The sequence below is a fragment of the Panthera tigris genome, chromosome B2 (assembly GCF_018350195.1).
Source record: "Panthera tigris isolate Pti1 chromosome B2, P.tigris_Pti1_mat1.1, whole genome shotgun sequence".
Taxonomy (NCBI): Eukaryota; Metazoa; Chordata; class Mammalia; order Carnivora; family Felidae; genus Panthera; species Panthera tigris.
Window position 1 is genome coordinate 1925690 of NC_056664.1, and position 15984 is coordinate 1941673.

A 15984-nucleotide genomic window follows, 5' to 3' on the forward strand; every position below is an offset into this window, starting at 1 on the left:
ATTAGTACAGTTAGGGAGAATAGCTTGAAATCTGGGATGGTGACACCTCCAGGTTTGTTTTTTCAACGTTTTGGCTATATGGGGTCTTCTGTGGTTCCTATACAAATTTTAGGATTATTTGTTCTGGTTCTGTGAAAAATGCTGTTGGTGTTTTCATAGTGGTTGCATTAAGTCGGTATATTGCACTGAGTAATATAGATCTTTTAAGAGTAATTGTTCTCCCGCTCCAGGAGCGTTCATGTTTTATTTATTTTTGAGAGAACACGTGTGTGCAAGCAGGGGAGGGAGACACAGGATCAGAAGCAGGACCCAGGATCCCAGCTGTCAGTCCAGTGCCAGATGTGGGGCTCCAACCCACAAACCATGAGATCATGACCTGAGCTGGTGCTTAACTGAGCTGCCCAGGCTTCCGGGGAGCATGGACTGTTTGACTGTTCGTGTCATTGTCAGTTTATTTCACCAGTGTTCTTATAGTTTTCAAAGTACAGCCCTTGTACCTCCTTGGTTAAGTTTGTTCCCAGGTATTTGATTGTTTTTGGTGTAATTGTAAATAGGGTTGTTTTAATTTCCTTCTACTGCTACTTCATTATAAGTGTATGGATTTTGTTTTCTGCAACCTTACTGAATTCATTTATCAGTTCTAGTTTTCTGGTGGTGTCTTTAGGATTTACTCCATGTAGTGTCATGTCATCTGCAGATAGTGAAAGTTTTCCTTTTTCCTTACCAATTTGGATGCCTTTTATTTCTTTTTCTGGTCTGATTGCTGCCGCTAGGACTTTGAATGCTATGGTGAAAAAAGTGGTGAGAGTGGGCATCTTTGTCTTGTTTCTGATCTGAGGGGAAAAGCTCCCCCCCCCCCGCCCCCACCGTTGAGTTTGATGTTAGCTGTGGCTTTTTCATATATAGCCTCTACTATGTTGAGGGATGTTCCCTCTAAACCTTCTTTGTTGAGGGTTTACACTATGGATGTCGTACTTTGCCAAATGCTTCTTCATCTATTGAAATGGGTCATATGGTTTTTACCCTTTGTCTTGTTGATGTGAGGTAGCATGTTGATTTGCAAATGTCAAACCACATTTGCATCTGAGGGATAAATCCCAGTTCATTGTGATGCATACTTTCTAACATATATTCTTGGAATCAAATTTGCTAGTATTTTGAAGATTTTTGTGTCTGTGCTCATCTGAGATACTGGCCTGTAGTTTTTCTTTTTTGGTTAGTGGTGTCTTTGTCTGGTCTTGGTATCTGGGTAATGCTGGCCTCATAGAATGAATTTGAAATCTTTCCTTCCTTTTTTTTTTTTTTTTTTTTTGCAATTGTTTGGAAGAGTAGATGTTAACGCTTCTTTAAATGTTTGGTAGAATTCACCTGTGAAACCATGAGGTCCTTGACTTTTTTTTCTTGGGAGCTGATTACCAGCAATGAAATTTGAGTCTGTAATCATTCTGTTCAAATTTTCTATTTCTTCTTGATACAGCTTTGGGATGTTACATGTTTTTAGGAGTTCATGCATTTCTTCTAGGTTGTCCAACTTGGCATGTAATTTTTCATCATATTCTCTTAATCCTTTGTATTACTGTGGTATCGGGTGTCAGCTATCTTTTTTCCGATTGTGTTTGAGTCATTTTAGGAGTCTGGTTTAAGATTTATCGATTTTTGTTGATCATTTCAAAGAAACCATCTCCTGGTTTCATTGATCTGTTTTGGGTTTTTTTTTATAGTTTTAATTTTTTTTTATTAAGTAGTCTTCATGTTCAGTGCAGAGCCCAATACAGGGCCTGAACTCACAACCCTGCGATCAGTCCCTGAGCTGAGATCGAGTCGGATACCTAGCCCACTGAGCCACCTAGGTGCCCCTGCTGTAATCTTTCTTACCTTTCTTCTACTGATGTTGGAATTGGCTTTTTTTTTTTTTTTTCTTCTTCTGGCTCCCTTAGGTGTAAGGTTAAATGGTTTTTGAGATTTTACTTTTTGTTGTAGGCTTGTATTGCTATAAACAAACTGCTTGTGCATTTCAAAGATTTTTGTCCTAAATGTTTTCATTTTCCTTTGTTTCCATGCTTTTAAAAAAAATTTCCTCCATGATTGCTTGTGTGACCCATTCATTGTTTAGTAGCATGTTATTTAACCTTCTTTTATAGGTGTTCTTTCCAGATTTTTTTCGTGGTTGATTTCTAGTTCCTCAGCATTGTGATGGGGGTGCAGGAAATGCATAGTATGACTTTGCTCTATTTGAATTTGTTGAAATTTGTGATCTATTTCGAATAGTGTTCTGTGTGCACTTGAGAATAAGTGCATTCTGCTGTTTTAGGATGGAATGTTGTAAATGTATTTGTTAGATCCATCTGATCCAATGTGTTGTTCAAAGCCACTTTTTCCTTGATGTTCTGTTTGGATGATCCATTAGTGTATAGGGAGTAATAAAGTCCCCTATTAGTATATTACTATGGCTACTTCCTTTATGTTTGTTACTAGCTTCTCTGTTTTGGTGATTATGATTATATAGTGTCCTTTCTTCTTGTAACAATCTGTATTTTAACACCTATCTCTTTGAGTTAGTGTTCTTGTATTTGGGGGGTAAATACCCCATAGTGCAATCCTTGAATCATAGGGCAATTCTGTTTTTAATATTTTGAGGAACCACCGTGCTTGTTTTTCATAATGGCTGCACCAACTTGCATTCCCAGCAACAGCGCAAGAGGGTTCTTTTTTCTCCACTTCGGCAAGGACGCTTATTTTTTGTTAATTTCTTGTTAATTTTAACCATTTTGAAAGATGTTAGGTGATACCCCATTGTAGTTTTGATCTGCATTTCCCTGATGGTGAGTGACATGGAGCCTCTTTTCATGTGACTGTTGACCATCTCGATGTCTTTTTTGGAGAAATGCCTGTTCATGTCTTCTGTTTCTGTTTCATGGTGTTTTTGGTCTTCTGCTTATTAGAGTATTTGTTTTGTTGGTCTTGAGTTGTAGAAGTTCTTTATATATTTTGGATAGGTCATTTGCAAGTATCTTCTCCAATTTAGTAGGTTGCCTTTAAGTTTTGTTTTCTTTGCTGTGCTGAAGCTTTTAATTTTGATGTAGTCCCAATAGTTTGTTTTTGCTTTTATTTCCCTTGCTCTGGAGAACAATGCTGCTATGGTCAGTGTCCGAGAAATTACTGCCTGTGTGCTCCTTGAAGATTTTTAGGGTTTTAGGTCTCACGTTTAGGTCTTTAATCCATTTTTGAGTTTATTTTTGTGTATGGTCCTCCAGGGGCACCTGGCTGGCTCAGTTGGTAGAGTATATGGCTCTTGATTGTGAGTTTGAGCTCCACATTGGGTGTAGAGGTTACTTTAAAATAAAATCATGGGGCACCTGGGTGGCTCAGCTGGTTGAGTACCCTAATCTTTTAAAATTTTTTTTTTTTTAATTTTATTTTTGAGAGGCAGAGACAGAGCACATGTGGGGGAGGGGCAGAGAGAGAGGGAGACACAGAATCCAAAGCAGGCTCCAGGCTCTGAGCTGTCAGCAGAGCCAGATGCGGGGCCTGAACTCACAAACCATGAGATCATGACCTGAGCCGAAGTCAGATGCTCAACTGACTGAGCCACCCAGGCACCCCAAGTACCCTACTCTTGATTTAGGCTCAGGTTAGGACTCCACGGTTGTGGGATCAAGCCCCACATTGGGTTCTGCACTAAGTGTGGAGCCTGCTTGAGATTCTCTCTCTCCCTCTGCCCTTCTTTCATGCACACTCTCACTGTAAAATAATAAAATGAAAAGAAAACCTTTAAAAATATTTAACTAACGTCTACACCCAACACGGGGCTTGAACTCACAGCTCCAAGATCAAGAGCAATATGCTCTGTCAACCTAAGCCAGCCAGGTATCCCCAAAATAAAATTTAATTTTTTTAATTTGTAAAAAATTTACATCCAACTTAGCGTATATCACAACAGTGATTTCAGGAGTAGATTCCTTAGATTGCTTTAGCTATTTGAGGTCTTTTATTTAGAAAATCTTAGGGTTTTTTTTCTAGTTCTGGAAAATGCTATTCATATCTTGGTAAGGATTGCATGAAATCTATAGATTGCTTTGGATATTTATAGATGTTTTAACAGTATTTGTTCTTCCAACCCATGAGCATGGAATATCTTCCATTTGTGTAGTCTTCAATTTCTTTCATCAATGTTCTATAATTTGCAGAGTACAGGTCGTTCACTTCCTTGGTTAAATTTGTTACCTACGTACTATTTTTGGTGCAACTGTAAATAGGACTATTTCTTTCTGCTAGCTCATTGTAAGTGTATAGAAATGCAGTAGATTTCTGTGTATTGATTTTTGTATATTGCTTCCTTACATATTATCAGTTCTAGTAGGTTTTGGTGGAGTCTTTAGGGTTTTCTATATATAGTGTCATGTCCTGTGCAAACAGTGAGTGTTTTACTAATTCCTTACCAATATGGATACCATGGATACCTCTTATTTATGTCATCTAGTTGTTCTGGCTAGGACTTCTCAGTGCTATTTTGAATAAAAGGGGTGATAGCAGACCTCCTTGTCTTGCTCCTGATCTGAGGAGAAAAGCTCTGTTTTTGACATTATGTTGGCTATGGATTTTTCGTATAAGGCCTTAATTATGCTGAGATATATTCCCTCTAGACCTGCTTTGCAGAGGGTTATCATGAATCAATGTACTTTGTCAAATGCTTTGTCTACATCTATTGAAACAGTCACCTTGTTTTTATCCTTTCTTTTATTAATGTGATGTATCACATTGTTTTGTGAATACTTAACCACACTTGCATCCTGGGAATTAATCCTGCTTGATAGTAGTGTATGATTTTTTAAAATCTGTTGGATTCAGTTTGCTAATATTTTCTTGAGGATTTTTGTGTCTGTGTTCGTCAGATATTGGCCCTTAGTTTTTTTGTTGTTGTTTTTTTTTTTTTTTTTTTTTTTTTTTTTTTGGTGGTGTCTTTATCTGGTTTTGGCATCAGGGTAATGCTGGCCTCATAAAATTAATTTGGAAGTTTTCTTCCTATTCTATTTTTGGAATATTTTGGGAAGAGTGGGTATTCTTTAAATGTCTGGTAGAATTTTCCTGTGAAGAACTTTCCTGTGAAGCTGTGTGGCCCTGGACTTTTGTTTTCTGGGAGTTTTTTGATTACTTATTCAATTTCATTTCTGGTGACTGGTCTGTTCAAATTTTCTATTCTTTTGCTTTGGGAGGCTAGGTTTCTAGGAATTTGTCCATTTCTTCTAAGTTGTCCAGTTTATTGGCACATATGTTTTCAACTGATTTTAACAGGGGCTTTATGTCAGCTTTACTCCTAACTTCTTTTCCTGATGGTGCTGTCGTTACCTGATTTGCTTCATATTTCATCATTTTTCTCAGTTTTCAAAGGCACTGCTTCACTTCGTTTTTCCTCTGTAGCACTCTTCTTCAGCATGCTTGCCTGGCCCTTCTCTCCTATGCACCATCTGATCCAGTTTTATGGTAAAGCTGAGGTCTTCAGCCTCTTATCACCTAAGGTTTTAAGATCATCTGTACATCATGAGCCCCGCCTTAATTTTTCAATTGTAGATTCAGCATCAGTCTTTGGTTATTATGGCATTGCCTGAATTAAAAAAAAACAAAAACAAAAACAAATAAAACCTCCACAAAGAATTAAAGAGACACAATTTCCTCCTTTCAATGCACAAATTAATCCAAGTTATTTCCCACATATTTCACACCAAAATTAGTCATAGAAAAAGGTGTAGCACTCAGTCAATACAATTTTTTAAATTACTTCTTTGAAACTTTACATAGGTCATAGATACGACTTTTTAAAATGTTAATTTCATTACATCAGGTTTGCTTTGGAAGGGTACAATCTGACATATACCTGTGATTTTATCTTGTTAATACTAGCATTATGCTCATTTTATCTGCCTTAATCTGATAGATTAGCATTGTTCTCCAAGTAGAAATGTGCAACATATCTCCGAAAATCCAAGAGGTCTAGAGAGGTATCTGGGTTACAGGCTCTGTGTAGCTGCCATGCATTGTTCATGGCTACGTCAATTATGTAGCTCACTAAAATTGAGTACCATTTTTTGCTTCTTATTCTCACCCTGTATTTGGAAATGATTTCATCCATTTTAGCTACACCTTCCTTGCATTCATCATACAATTTCACTATAGACGGTTGAGCTATCTGATGGATCTCCTCATCGTCGGCACAACAACTTAGCTCACTGGCCGGTTCTATGCCTACGGCATTGGAGCACAGACTGATGATGCCATCTCCATGCCAACGACACAAAATTATCTCCTCATTTTCTTCGACTTGGAAATCGAAATACCCCTTCTTCATTTTTTTCATATGTTCTACATTCATAAGGGGACATTTTTCAGTCCTGTTCTCACGAATTGTTCCTGTTGCCCTCACTCCTTTCTTCTTCAAGGCTGACACCAATTTGACACTTGTAAAGAAGCTATCAAAACACAGGTGATAGGGATATTGGCCTCTCTCTAAAAGGACATCAGCAAAATGCATCACTAGATTTCCACCTAAACCAAGGTTAAGATCCTTATCCACCATCACAGATGATTCTTCTTGATGGGGCTCAAACCAAACCAGATAACCCTGTGTGGTTGTGCCACACCAAATTTTATAGCCAATTCTAATAGGTTTCCCATTCAGGAATTGGTCACTATCAAAGCATTCACACATTGTCTTATCAAAATAATAGTGTTCTTCAAGGGGAGCATAGAGGAGGAAATTTCTATTCATTTGCTTTATGAGAGGCCTCAACTTTGTAAACTTATCTTTTTGATCTAGGTGGTTGTTATCTGCAAAATGTAGGTATGAGAAAATCAATTCAAATCTGTCCCTTCTAATTGCATCCTTGACTAGGTTCTGATCGGTATCAGAGATTTCCCAATACATTCCCCTTCTGGGACGCCTCACAAATCCACTCAAAAGCAAGATCCCAAACAGACACCTTATTTCCTGAACTGTGACTTCTAAGTTGACATTTTTCTGAGATGCATAATTATTGGTTTCGTTGACAATCAAGCTGAATGTTTCGTCATCAAAAAATAATTCAAAGAGTTCTACTGGGTTCAACTTTTCACTTTTGAGATTCAAAAGTCCAGAATCCAGTGCTGACCAGCTTGGAAAGTTGGGTTTAAGGTCTCTTTTGGTCCAATTCTTCTCTGGGACGTTTGATATCTTTAGCCTTTTTGGAGCAGGGTGGCCCTCAGGCTTGTTCTCTTCTTCTACATCTGAGTCACCAGAAAATGCAAGGCCTTGGAGCAGTTCACTCACTCGAGCTTTGTCCTTTTTTCTCCCTTTTCGGGTAATGTCTCCTGCAGCATATTCCAAGGAGGAGATGTGCATTCGGGCCCACAAGTCACCTGGGTGACGGTCCTTCAGGGTGTTCATATGTACAACTGTCCTGTCAGTACAGACAGAGGTACCAGGTGGCTGGGGCACACAATCTCTGGAAATGAAAAAATTACCATATTACAAAAATCCTTAGTCTTCCTCACCATGACATCATGAATCTGGTGACACCTAAGTATTCTTCTGCAAAGACTACCCCTTTCTCACTCCTAGGACTTCGGCCAGACCTAACACTGGGGGCCTCCCTCCCAGTAGCTGTTGAGTCTGAAACAAGGAACTGGGCAGCTGAGGGCAGTGCCTCCCCCATCTTCAGGAGCGAGTGGCAAACATCCCATGTTACTTTGGGCCCAAGTTGAATCACCCCAGCCTCTACAGGGGGAGATGGGCCGAGTCCTCTGCTTCAGGGCTTCCCTGTCCAGTTGAGCTTCTGTCAGTAACGAAGCTGAGGTTTTCCAGAATCCTTTTACTCCTGTAGCTCTATCAATTGACTCTAAACCTGGACCAGGAAGGAGGTTATTTACTGGGCTCCTTCACACCTCTCAGGATTTCTGAACACGGAAGGATCTACATTCACCTGGTGGACACTCTACTCTGGGGAGAAACTCAAACTTCCTGTCTTTGAACTGATTTTTATAGGGTTACAAGGAAGCGAGCTAAAGTTACCAAGATGAAACCAACAGGACATTAAACAGTCTAGTTCTAAAAGACTGAAGGGCAAAAAGCAGTGAAGGGAATAGAATTCACACTACATGTATTGACTCATTTCCTTAAAGCCTTTATCATCCGAGGTGTCTCCAGTGTGCTTGTCTGGCCCATTCAACACACCACCCATCCTAGGGTTCCCAAATACTCTCAACTGCAGGGACCCTCCTCGGCCCTGTTGTCATGCTCAATCGCTGCCCTCCCATCTCACCAACTCCTCCCTTCCCTCCCTACTTGTGGACCTCATGATCCATCACAGCAGCCCCTCTCGGGCCGGGATCATCAACCCCCTGCTGCGATGTCCCTCCTCTAGCCCCAGACCAGCAAAACTTCACCCAGTGGAGACCCTGGCTGGTTCTTCTCAATCCACACCCCAGAGCGAGCAGGGCCACAGATATCCCACGAGGGACACTGACGCTCCTTCCCTCTTGCCCCTTTATCCCCTTTCCCCACACTCCACATCTTGGTATCCGCAAACAGAGCCTTGTTTCCTACTCCAAAGAGGACCATTTCTCAGGCAGAAACCTGCTCATTGAGACGGTCTGCCTTCCATGGCTCCTGTAACTCCTCCCAGTCTTCTCCAACCCTGTCTGGGCACAGGCACATTCACTTCTCTGTCTGCTTCCTCTCCATCTCCTCTGCATCTAGCAAATTCCTGCCTGGTGCCCGAGTCTTGTTTCAGAGGTCAGTGCTCTGGGACGCTGCCTCCAGCATCCCAGGTCTTGGCCGGGTGCCTCTCCATACCCACAGCACAGGCACGTGTCCTGCTGCACTGTGGTTCTGTCTGCTCCGCTGTGCCCTCACATGACCCACTGCAGGTGGGGGTCTCTGTCACACAGGCCTCTGAATACAAGTGATAAAATGCTTCCTGAATGAGTGGAAGAAAAAAATATCTAAGTTGGAAACTTCTAAAGATGTGCCTGGAAAACGGTCTTGTCAACCAAACTCTCTTGACCTCTCCTATCAGTTCATCCTGGATTCTCCAAACCAAGTTCTTGATGCATACCTCTGTCTAGTTCACCTTGACCTGTGACACCCAGAGAAAGCTTCCCTAATTATCTGCTTCATGACAGTGGCAGAGTCGGGGACTTTCCTGCCAATGCCCCTTGCCCTCTTCCCTTTAGCCAGTCAGAGACCCCGTTCTGGGGGCAGCAGTGCGTCCAGGTAAAGGCATGAATTGGTCTCAGCCAGGCATAGTAATGCCATTCCCCTTTCCTTGGTACCCGCCGTCCCCAGCCTCTCTTATAGCCAGAGGTGGTCACAGAAGTCCATTTCTGCCCGTGAGGAACAGGGGAGGGCGGGGGGAGACCTCTCCTTTCATGGTGCCAGGAACAAACAAGGGTAAAGATGCCCTCCTACCTCCTTTCTGTGCTCGAGTTGCAGGGACCATCATGGTCCTCGGTCAGAAACCAGCACACTAAGGAAGGTAGAACAAGAGACCAAGAGCCTGGATCCTTCAGTGTGAGAACTGAGTAATGACAAATGCTGGAAGGGTGTGAACCCTCTACTGAGCCGAGTACAGGTGGGGTGTTCTTCCCAGAAGTCAAGTCAGCAATACTGAGCTAACTTTAGTAAAACACACGCTACGACTCGGAATTCTGTTCCTAGGTGTTTGTCCCAAAGAAGTTCTCGCACAGGGGGCACATAGAGGCTGTTCCGTGCAGCAGTGTCCCTACTGATGGGGACCTGGAAGCAGCTGGGTGACCATCTCTGGGGAAGCTGACAGGCCACAGATGTACGTTACAGATAGTATGTGGCAGCTGTAGGTAAAGGAGTAGATGTGTGCAGATAGCTCCTAAAACGTTATGCTGAGTGACAGAATATTCACAATACTATTTAAGTAGTTTAAAACATTCACATCAAAGTGCATATTTTTTACAAACAAATATTGATAACGGGTACACATTATGGCCCTAAATGGTAGAAGAAGGAAAGGAGAGTTGTTAGTGGGGGGAAAAAGTGGGAAAGAAAGTGTGTAAGTGTGGCTGGGCAGGGGTAGTGGTGGGGAGATGCTGAGTCAGTTTCTGTTCACTGAAGTTAAATGTCTGACAGGCACAATATATTCCTATTTTGCAGTTAGAATGGTCACAAAACGTTTCTGGTAGAGCTTGGTTTGGACCTCAAAAGCTTTATGAAAAATTTCACTTCTCTTAAGCTTTAAGACATTTCCATTTTCACTAAGATTTAGCCCCATTTCCCTGAGATGAGCAAGTGTCCCCCCCACCCCAGGCTTCAAGCTAATTGTCCCATGATGTTTTCTTTCTCCTCTGTGCTCATCTCGGAGGAGCCAATGGCCTCACCCAAATCCAACCCCCTGCCTTTGATCAGGTCCTTCCCTGTCTGCTTTAGGAGTATCTGTGCTACATCTCCCTCCCTTCCCTTAACCCTTTCCTCCACAACCAAGGCTTATTAAGTACCTACTACTATCTTTAATTTCAGCTTCATCAGCTACTTTCCTGGTAGTTCTTGTTCAGGACTCTCCCAGTGCTCTTCGTTTCTTCACTGCCATGATAGCCCTCACTCTTGTCTGAATTCTCTTCCTTTTCTGGCTTTTCTTCTCTGTAGCTCCACCAAGACAGAAGGGAACCCAGGGAAAGGTGGCCAGGCAGGGTAAACAGAGTCAGGATAGGATTCCTGGGGGCAACTGTGTACCCACCGAAGGTTCTGTATAATGAGGATACTGACCGGTCCCCTTCCTGGCCCGGGGCCTCCTACCATTCCTGAAGTGAGAGTAGTTCTCTTCCTGTATTCCAGGGAAGCAGCTTTGACCAACTAGGTTCTCTGGTCATTCCAATTTGTTCTTACAGCTGCAGGATCAGTTCCACTTAACATGGACACTCACCTGTTGGGTGCTCCTGAGGCCTCAGCACCTTGCTGTATTTCTTCAAAAGTTTCTTGCTTTGCATTAAACAATCCATCTTTACTTACAGCTTCTTCAGCTAAAATAAGAATATAAATGTCATCATCTGCATTTTCCCCCTCAATTCAATATCCAGAGGGAATAGGATTTTCAAATTAAAATAATCATCAGGTGCCCCAGAAGTGCCATCACAGCCAGTCCTACAAAGTGTGGCACAGCATGGGAAGATAATAAGAAACGTCAGTTAGCTGGAGAGAATGTCTAACAAGGCAAAGCAAATTTAGAGAAAATTCTACATGGACAATAGTATTCTCAGAGAGTGAAGAGAACTTCCTCCAATATGAAGAAGGGATCAGGCAGAGGAGTTTGTGAGACTTCCAGACATGAAGAGCTGTCTGAAGATGACAATTACATGGAACCCTTTATAGGGAAGAAAATGGGAAGCAAAGCAGGACTCGTGAGAAATGATCAGAGAAGATAACAAGAATCATTAAGCTGACTGATGGGGAGGGATGCAAAATGGTAAAGACAGAGAAGTGTGGGGGCAGAAGCGGAAGGGAAAGCAAGGGTCTGGAGGGAATGTGGGCTCCCCGGGGCCAGGTCAGAGTTAATAATGATGGGACAGGGGAGCAGCCCGAGGCTGTCACTACTTATCAGATGGAAGTCTGTAACCTTCTGAGCTGAGTTCCCATAGAGGAGCTCTCTCTCCTCTGAGCCAGACTCAGAAGTGGCCATTCTGGGAAATCGGCAAAGGACAGCCTCTTGGGGTCTTCAGTGGGGTAAGGACTGGGGTCCAGTTGTGAAGGGTGGTGGCTTCCACACTCTAGACCAGTGGTGCCAAGACAAGGACCATCCTTGCCTCTCTCCTGGGCTGTGGGGGTCGGCAGCAGTCCAGAGGGTTCTCTGGCTGGGAGGTCCCTTGTTCTGATCTCTGCCTTCACATTATAAGGACACCAGTCACCAGCCCTGGGGCCCTCCCAGATCCTGTACAACCTCATCTTCACTTGCTTATACCCACAGAGTGTCTTTCAAAATCAGACCACACTGATAGGTACCTACAGTTAGGGACGCAGATCTTTCAGGGGGACACAGTTCAACCCAAACCATCAGTTACATTGAAAATCCTGTAAGTTTTACTTCCTATACAATTCTTTTCATAAGAGTAAATTAAGAACAGAAGACTCTGGCTTCAACAGGATCAGGAACCAATTAGAATCCGCAGTAAGGGACCAAGTGAGGAGAGGACTCCACAGGCACATGTTTTGAGAAAACTGAGGTAGCAACAAGGACTTAAATTTTAACTAAATGACTAGGAAAATGATTGAACCACCGTGAGATCAAGGAAAAAAAAGGGTCATCTGTGGTAATGTGAAGTTTTGCTAAGGACAAATTCCCATTACCATCGTAACTGTGAGGTCTGTGCAGGAACACCAAGAATATAAAGGAGTGTGAGGAGGAACCTCCCAAAATAAAGCATCAGGCCCTGAGCCTCAAAGGAGTGGAGGCACAGTCTGCGACCAAGCATCTCCCTGCCCTCCCTCCCTCCCTCCAGACGTGGACGTGCCTCCTCCACACGGTACAGAATGAGGCAACAGCCGGTCACTGAGACGAGCCCCTGCGCGAGGCACGTGTGGTCTGCTCTCGTCACAAGGGGAACGCAGGGGGCTGGTGCCGCCCCACAAGCTCCCACAGGTGAGGACTGCTACCCACGCGCCCGTGAGCTGGGAGGAGACAGGAGTCCCGCGTGAGACCTGACAGCCTTGACGAGCGCCTTTTGTGGGGGGCCCGGCCTGCACACCTTCTGCTGTACATTGAACATCCCCCATCACTGTATCCACTTTGCCAGGGAGCCTACCATTGTAACACTTCAGGGTCTGCCGTCCACACAACTGAGTGCTCATGAGCTGGTCGAGTGCTTTACGGTGATGCACTTGTACATAGCAGAGGAGGGAGAAGCTAGTGCTAAAGGAGAAATTAAGCTGAGAACAGATAAAGGCCAGGGGGAAATGGGAAAGTAGAAGAGGGAGTTGTGGTGACAGGGAAATAACGAACCCCCCCCCCCCCCCCCCCCGCAGACACAAATACAAGTGGCATTAGATGTGAGGTAAAAATGTTGGGAATGTGCCACATAGGAGCTGATTCCAGAACGACCGACAATAAGTGGGGCACCTGGGAGGGGGGTGCTCAGCCAGTTAAGCGTCTGACTCTTGATCTTGGTGCGGGTCATAGGATCCAGCCCCAGGTCGGGCTCTGTGCTGGGCCTGGAGCCTGCTTGAAATCGTCCCTCTCCCCGACTCTTACATGCTCTCTCACATAAAAGTGAGCTACACTACCCATGAAACTAATGTAACATTGCATGTTAACTACGCTGGAAGTAAAATTAAATAAAAAATTTCAAAGGCATGTAAAGTCAGGGGCACCTGGCTGGCTCAGTTGATAGAGTATGTGACTCTTAATCTCAAGGTCATGAGTTCAGAGCCTACTTAAAATAAAAATTCTAAAATAAAGGTACATAAAGCCAAACAGACCTTTGTTGATTGACTGCTTAATCAATGACCCATTAATTAACTTGCCCAGGTCACACCGTTGGCAGATAGCAGAGCTGGAATTCAGACCTCCACATATCCTTCTTGTCTTTCTGGAATGTTTTCCTCCTGTCCTGGAGCCTGGGGACAGAATGCTTCTCTCACCTGAAGGATGCCAGGAATGAAAGTAGGCTGTGGGCTGCACGTGGCTCTCCCACACCGTCAGTTCACATCACCTTTAGGCCATCGTGCTGTCTGGTCTTGACCCTGATGGACAATCCTAAGGCCTTGGCTGCTGGGGCAACCACACCACTGAGGCAGGCACAACTCCAGCCTGCTCAGTTGAGAGAGAGAAGGATTCCAGTTTGGAGGCTAAGGCCTAAACCACTGCCCTTTAATGAAGGCAGGGATCACACCATTCAAATGCCGATATATTGTACCACAATGTGAAACCCTTGACCACTATCTCCTCCTAACTGCTCTGCTGCCTCAGCATCTAAGTTCAAGATAACAGAAAATTGGATTCCTTGGATAATGCAAGAGGCAATTTTGCAAATCACCCTGAGCTAAGAAGAGGCACCAGAATACTACAAAATCAGTTACTGCCTAATGAGATTCTGTGGTCAAGTTCTGTATTTAAGGTTCACACCTGAATACTGACAGTAAGAAGAGGTGTGTCTAAAAATTCTCAGAGGAGGCACAGTTCCCTCTTTCAACCATCTGACCATCGTTTGGGTGCACGGGAGGGAAGGAAGGGTGGAATTTTCTGGTAAAGACAGCTAAGAACTATGTGAGTATGGGGGCTATGTCATCTGATAATGAGGCCATAGAATTGGCAGGCAGAGAACAGGACACAGGCAAAGAACTGAAGGCCACGAACCAGTCCTATGTGGCCCCCAAAGGAATGAAGAGACAAACTCAGCAGGAGCCAGAACACTCATCAGCATCAGCTATTAACTGAGCTTCGACTATACGCACAGCAGTGGGCCTGGAGCAAAGGAGGTACAAGCTAAGGAGTTTGCTCTCGGTGGGTTGGGTTTACAGACTGACCAGAGGAAGAGAATGCAGACAAACTGGGTATGCTGGCAAAAGAACGGGGTTAGACTGCTGGGAAGATGGCACTCACCTCGTTTCTCGGACACAACTACCTAACACTCACCATGGTGTAAATGCCCCAGAAAGCAACCCGAAGGCTGGCAGAACAGAGCCACAACTCAATGTAAAGAAGAGGACACATCAAAGAAGGTAGAAAGGGCGAAGATACGGTGAGGAGCTAATACCCACAGGACTCTCCCCGGGGTGGGGGCATCTGCAGGCACAGGGAGGGTAGACAGACAATCACAGGGTTGCCCATGTGGGAAGATGAAGCCTCAAAACATTTGGCTTTGAAAACCAGAGGGGCAGAATTTCAAGATTCTTACAACCAGCAGAACTTAAATCTGGAATTTTAAAAATCACCGGGCTTGGGGCACTTAAGTGGCTCAATCGGTTGGTTCATCATCCAACTTCAGCTTGGGTCATGATCTCATGGTTTGTGGGTTCAAGTCCTGCGTCAAGCTCTCTGCTGTCAGTGCTGAGCCGGTTTCTGATCCTCTGTCTCCATCTCTCTCTCTCTGCCCCTGCCCCACTCGTATCCCTGCCTTCTCTCTTTCAGAAATAAACATTTAAGAAAAAAATCACCGGACTCCGCTCTGGGAAAGAATGGAGGCCAAGAGAAAACTAAGTCCCTGCCCTTAAAGAGACGACACAACAGCCCGTGGAGATTCAGCATAGAAGCGGTAGTTGGAAAAACACCTGGGGCCTATGGGAGGCAGAGTTCTTTGCTAAGCTCAGAGCATGTCTGCAGGGACAGAACCCTGGAAGACCACCCCCCAGGGACAAAGGAGCCAGCAGGTGCCATTTCTCTCCCCCAGCCCCCAGGATAGACACATGGAGACCTGCGGGAGCTAGTGCAGCAGTAACAGTCACTACCTAACTTACTTACACCTCACCCTGCACTTTGGGGGATCTGACCCCTCCAACCAGGCCTGCCCCAGCACTGTGGGTACCCTCCCCAGAGGACCGTCGAAAACCTTGCTAACACCACCTCTCCCCAACTCGCGAATGTGATGGATCCGCCTCTTCCAACCCAGCTGGCCTCAGTCCCCATTCACAGAGGGCTGTGCAGAAAACCTTAGTAAAGCTGCACCTTGGGGATCCACCTCTCCACTACACTTGTGGCCAGAGCCCATCCAAACCGGGGCCACAGGCATGGCAGCATGCAAGCAGCCCAAATGAGCCACCGCCACTCCAGAGTGACTCCTGCTCCAGGGACAGGAGAAGAGAGTCCTACGTACCACTCCAGGTATAGCCCCAGCAGTGGGCCGGGGGCAGAGAGCTGGTCTGGTCTGATTGCAGGTCCCACCACCAACGAAAAGCTTCTCAGGCGACAACACAGGGAAAGTGCCCAACAGTTGCCTGCTACTGCATCTCTGGCAAACACCTGGTCTGACTCCATTCGTGCTCGATGCAGTCGCAAG

At 44.4% G+C, this 15984-nt stretch overlaps 1 protein-coding gene and 1 long non-coding RNA gene across 7 annotated transcripts in view; one reads left to right on the plus strand and one right to left on the minus strand.

The window, feature by feature from the left end:
• LOC122238491 overlaps positions 1-15984 on the plus strand; it is a 35383-nt gene that overhangs the window by 1696 nt on the left and 17703 nt on the right. For 2 of the 3 annotated variants that reach the window (XR_006217419.1, XR_006217421.1), the window contains exon 2: positions 15120-15243. The exons of the other annotated variant lie outside the window; for it this stretch is intronic. This is a non-coding gene — a long non-coding RNA (uncharacterized LOC122238491). The remainder of the gene's footprint in view (positions 1-15119; positions 15244-15984) is intronic. 3 annotated transcript variants of the gene reach the window in all.
• The window catches only part of PGBD1 (piggyBac transposable element derived 1), a 30615-nt gene continuing 19836 nt past the window's right edge, over positions 5206-15984 (minus strand). For 3 of the 4 annotated variants that reach the window (XM_042985424.1, XM_007092703.3, XM_042985425.1), the window contains exons 4-5: positions 10923-11019; positions 5624-7475 (exon numbers count right to left, since the gene is read on the minus strand). In XM_042985424.1, the coding sequence (XP_042841358.1) occupies positions 5921-7475; positions 10923-11019 (1652 nt within the window). In that variant the 3' untranslated portion in view covers positions 5624-5920. Of the gene's footprint in view, positions 5603-5623; positions 7476-10922; positions 11020-15984 lie in introns of those variants that run through there. The other variant, XM_042985426.1, reaches the window with a different exon arrangement.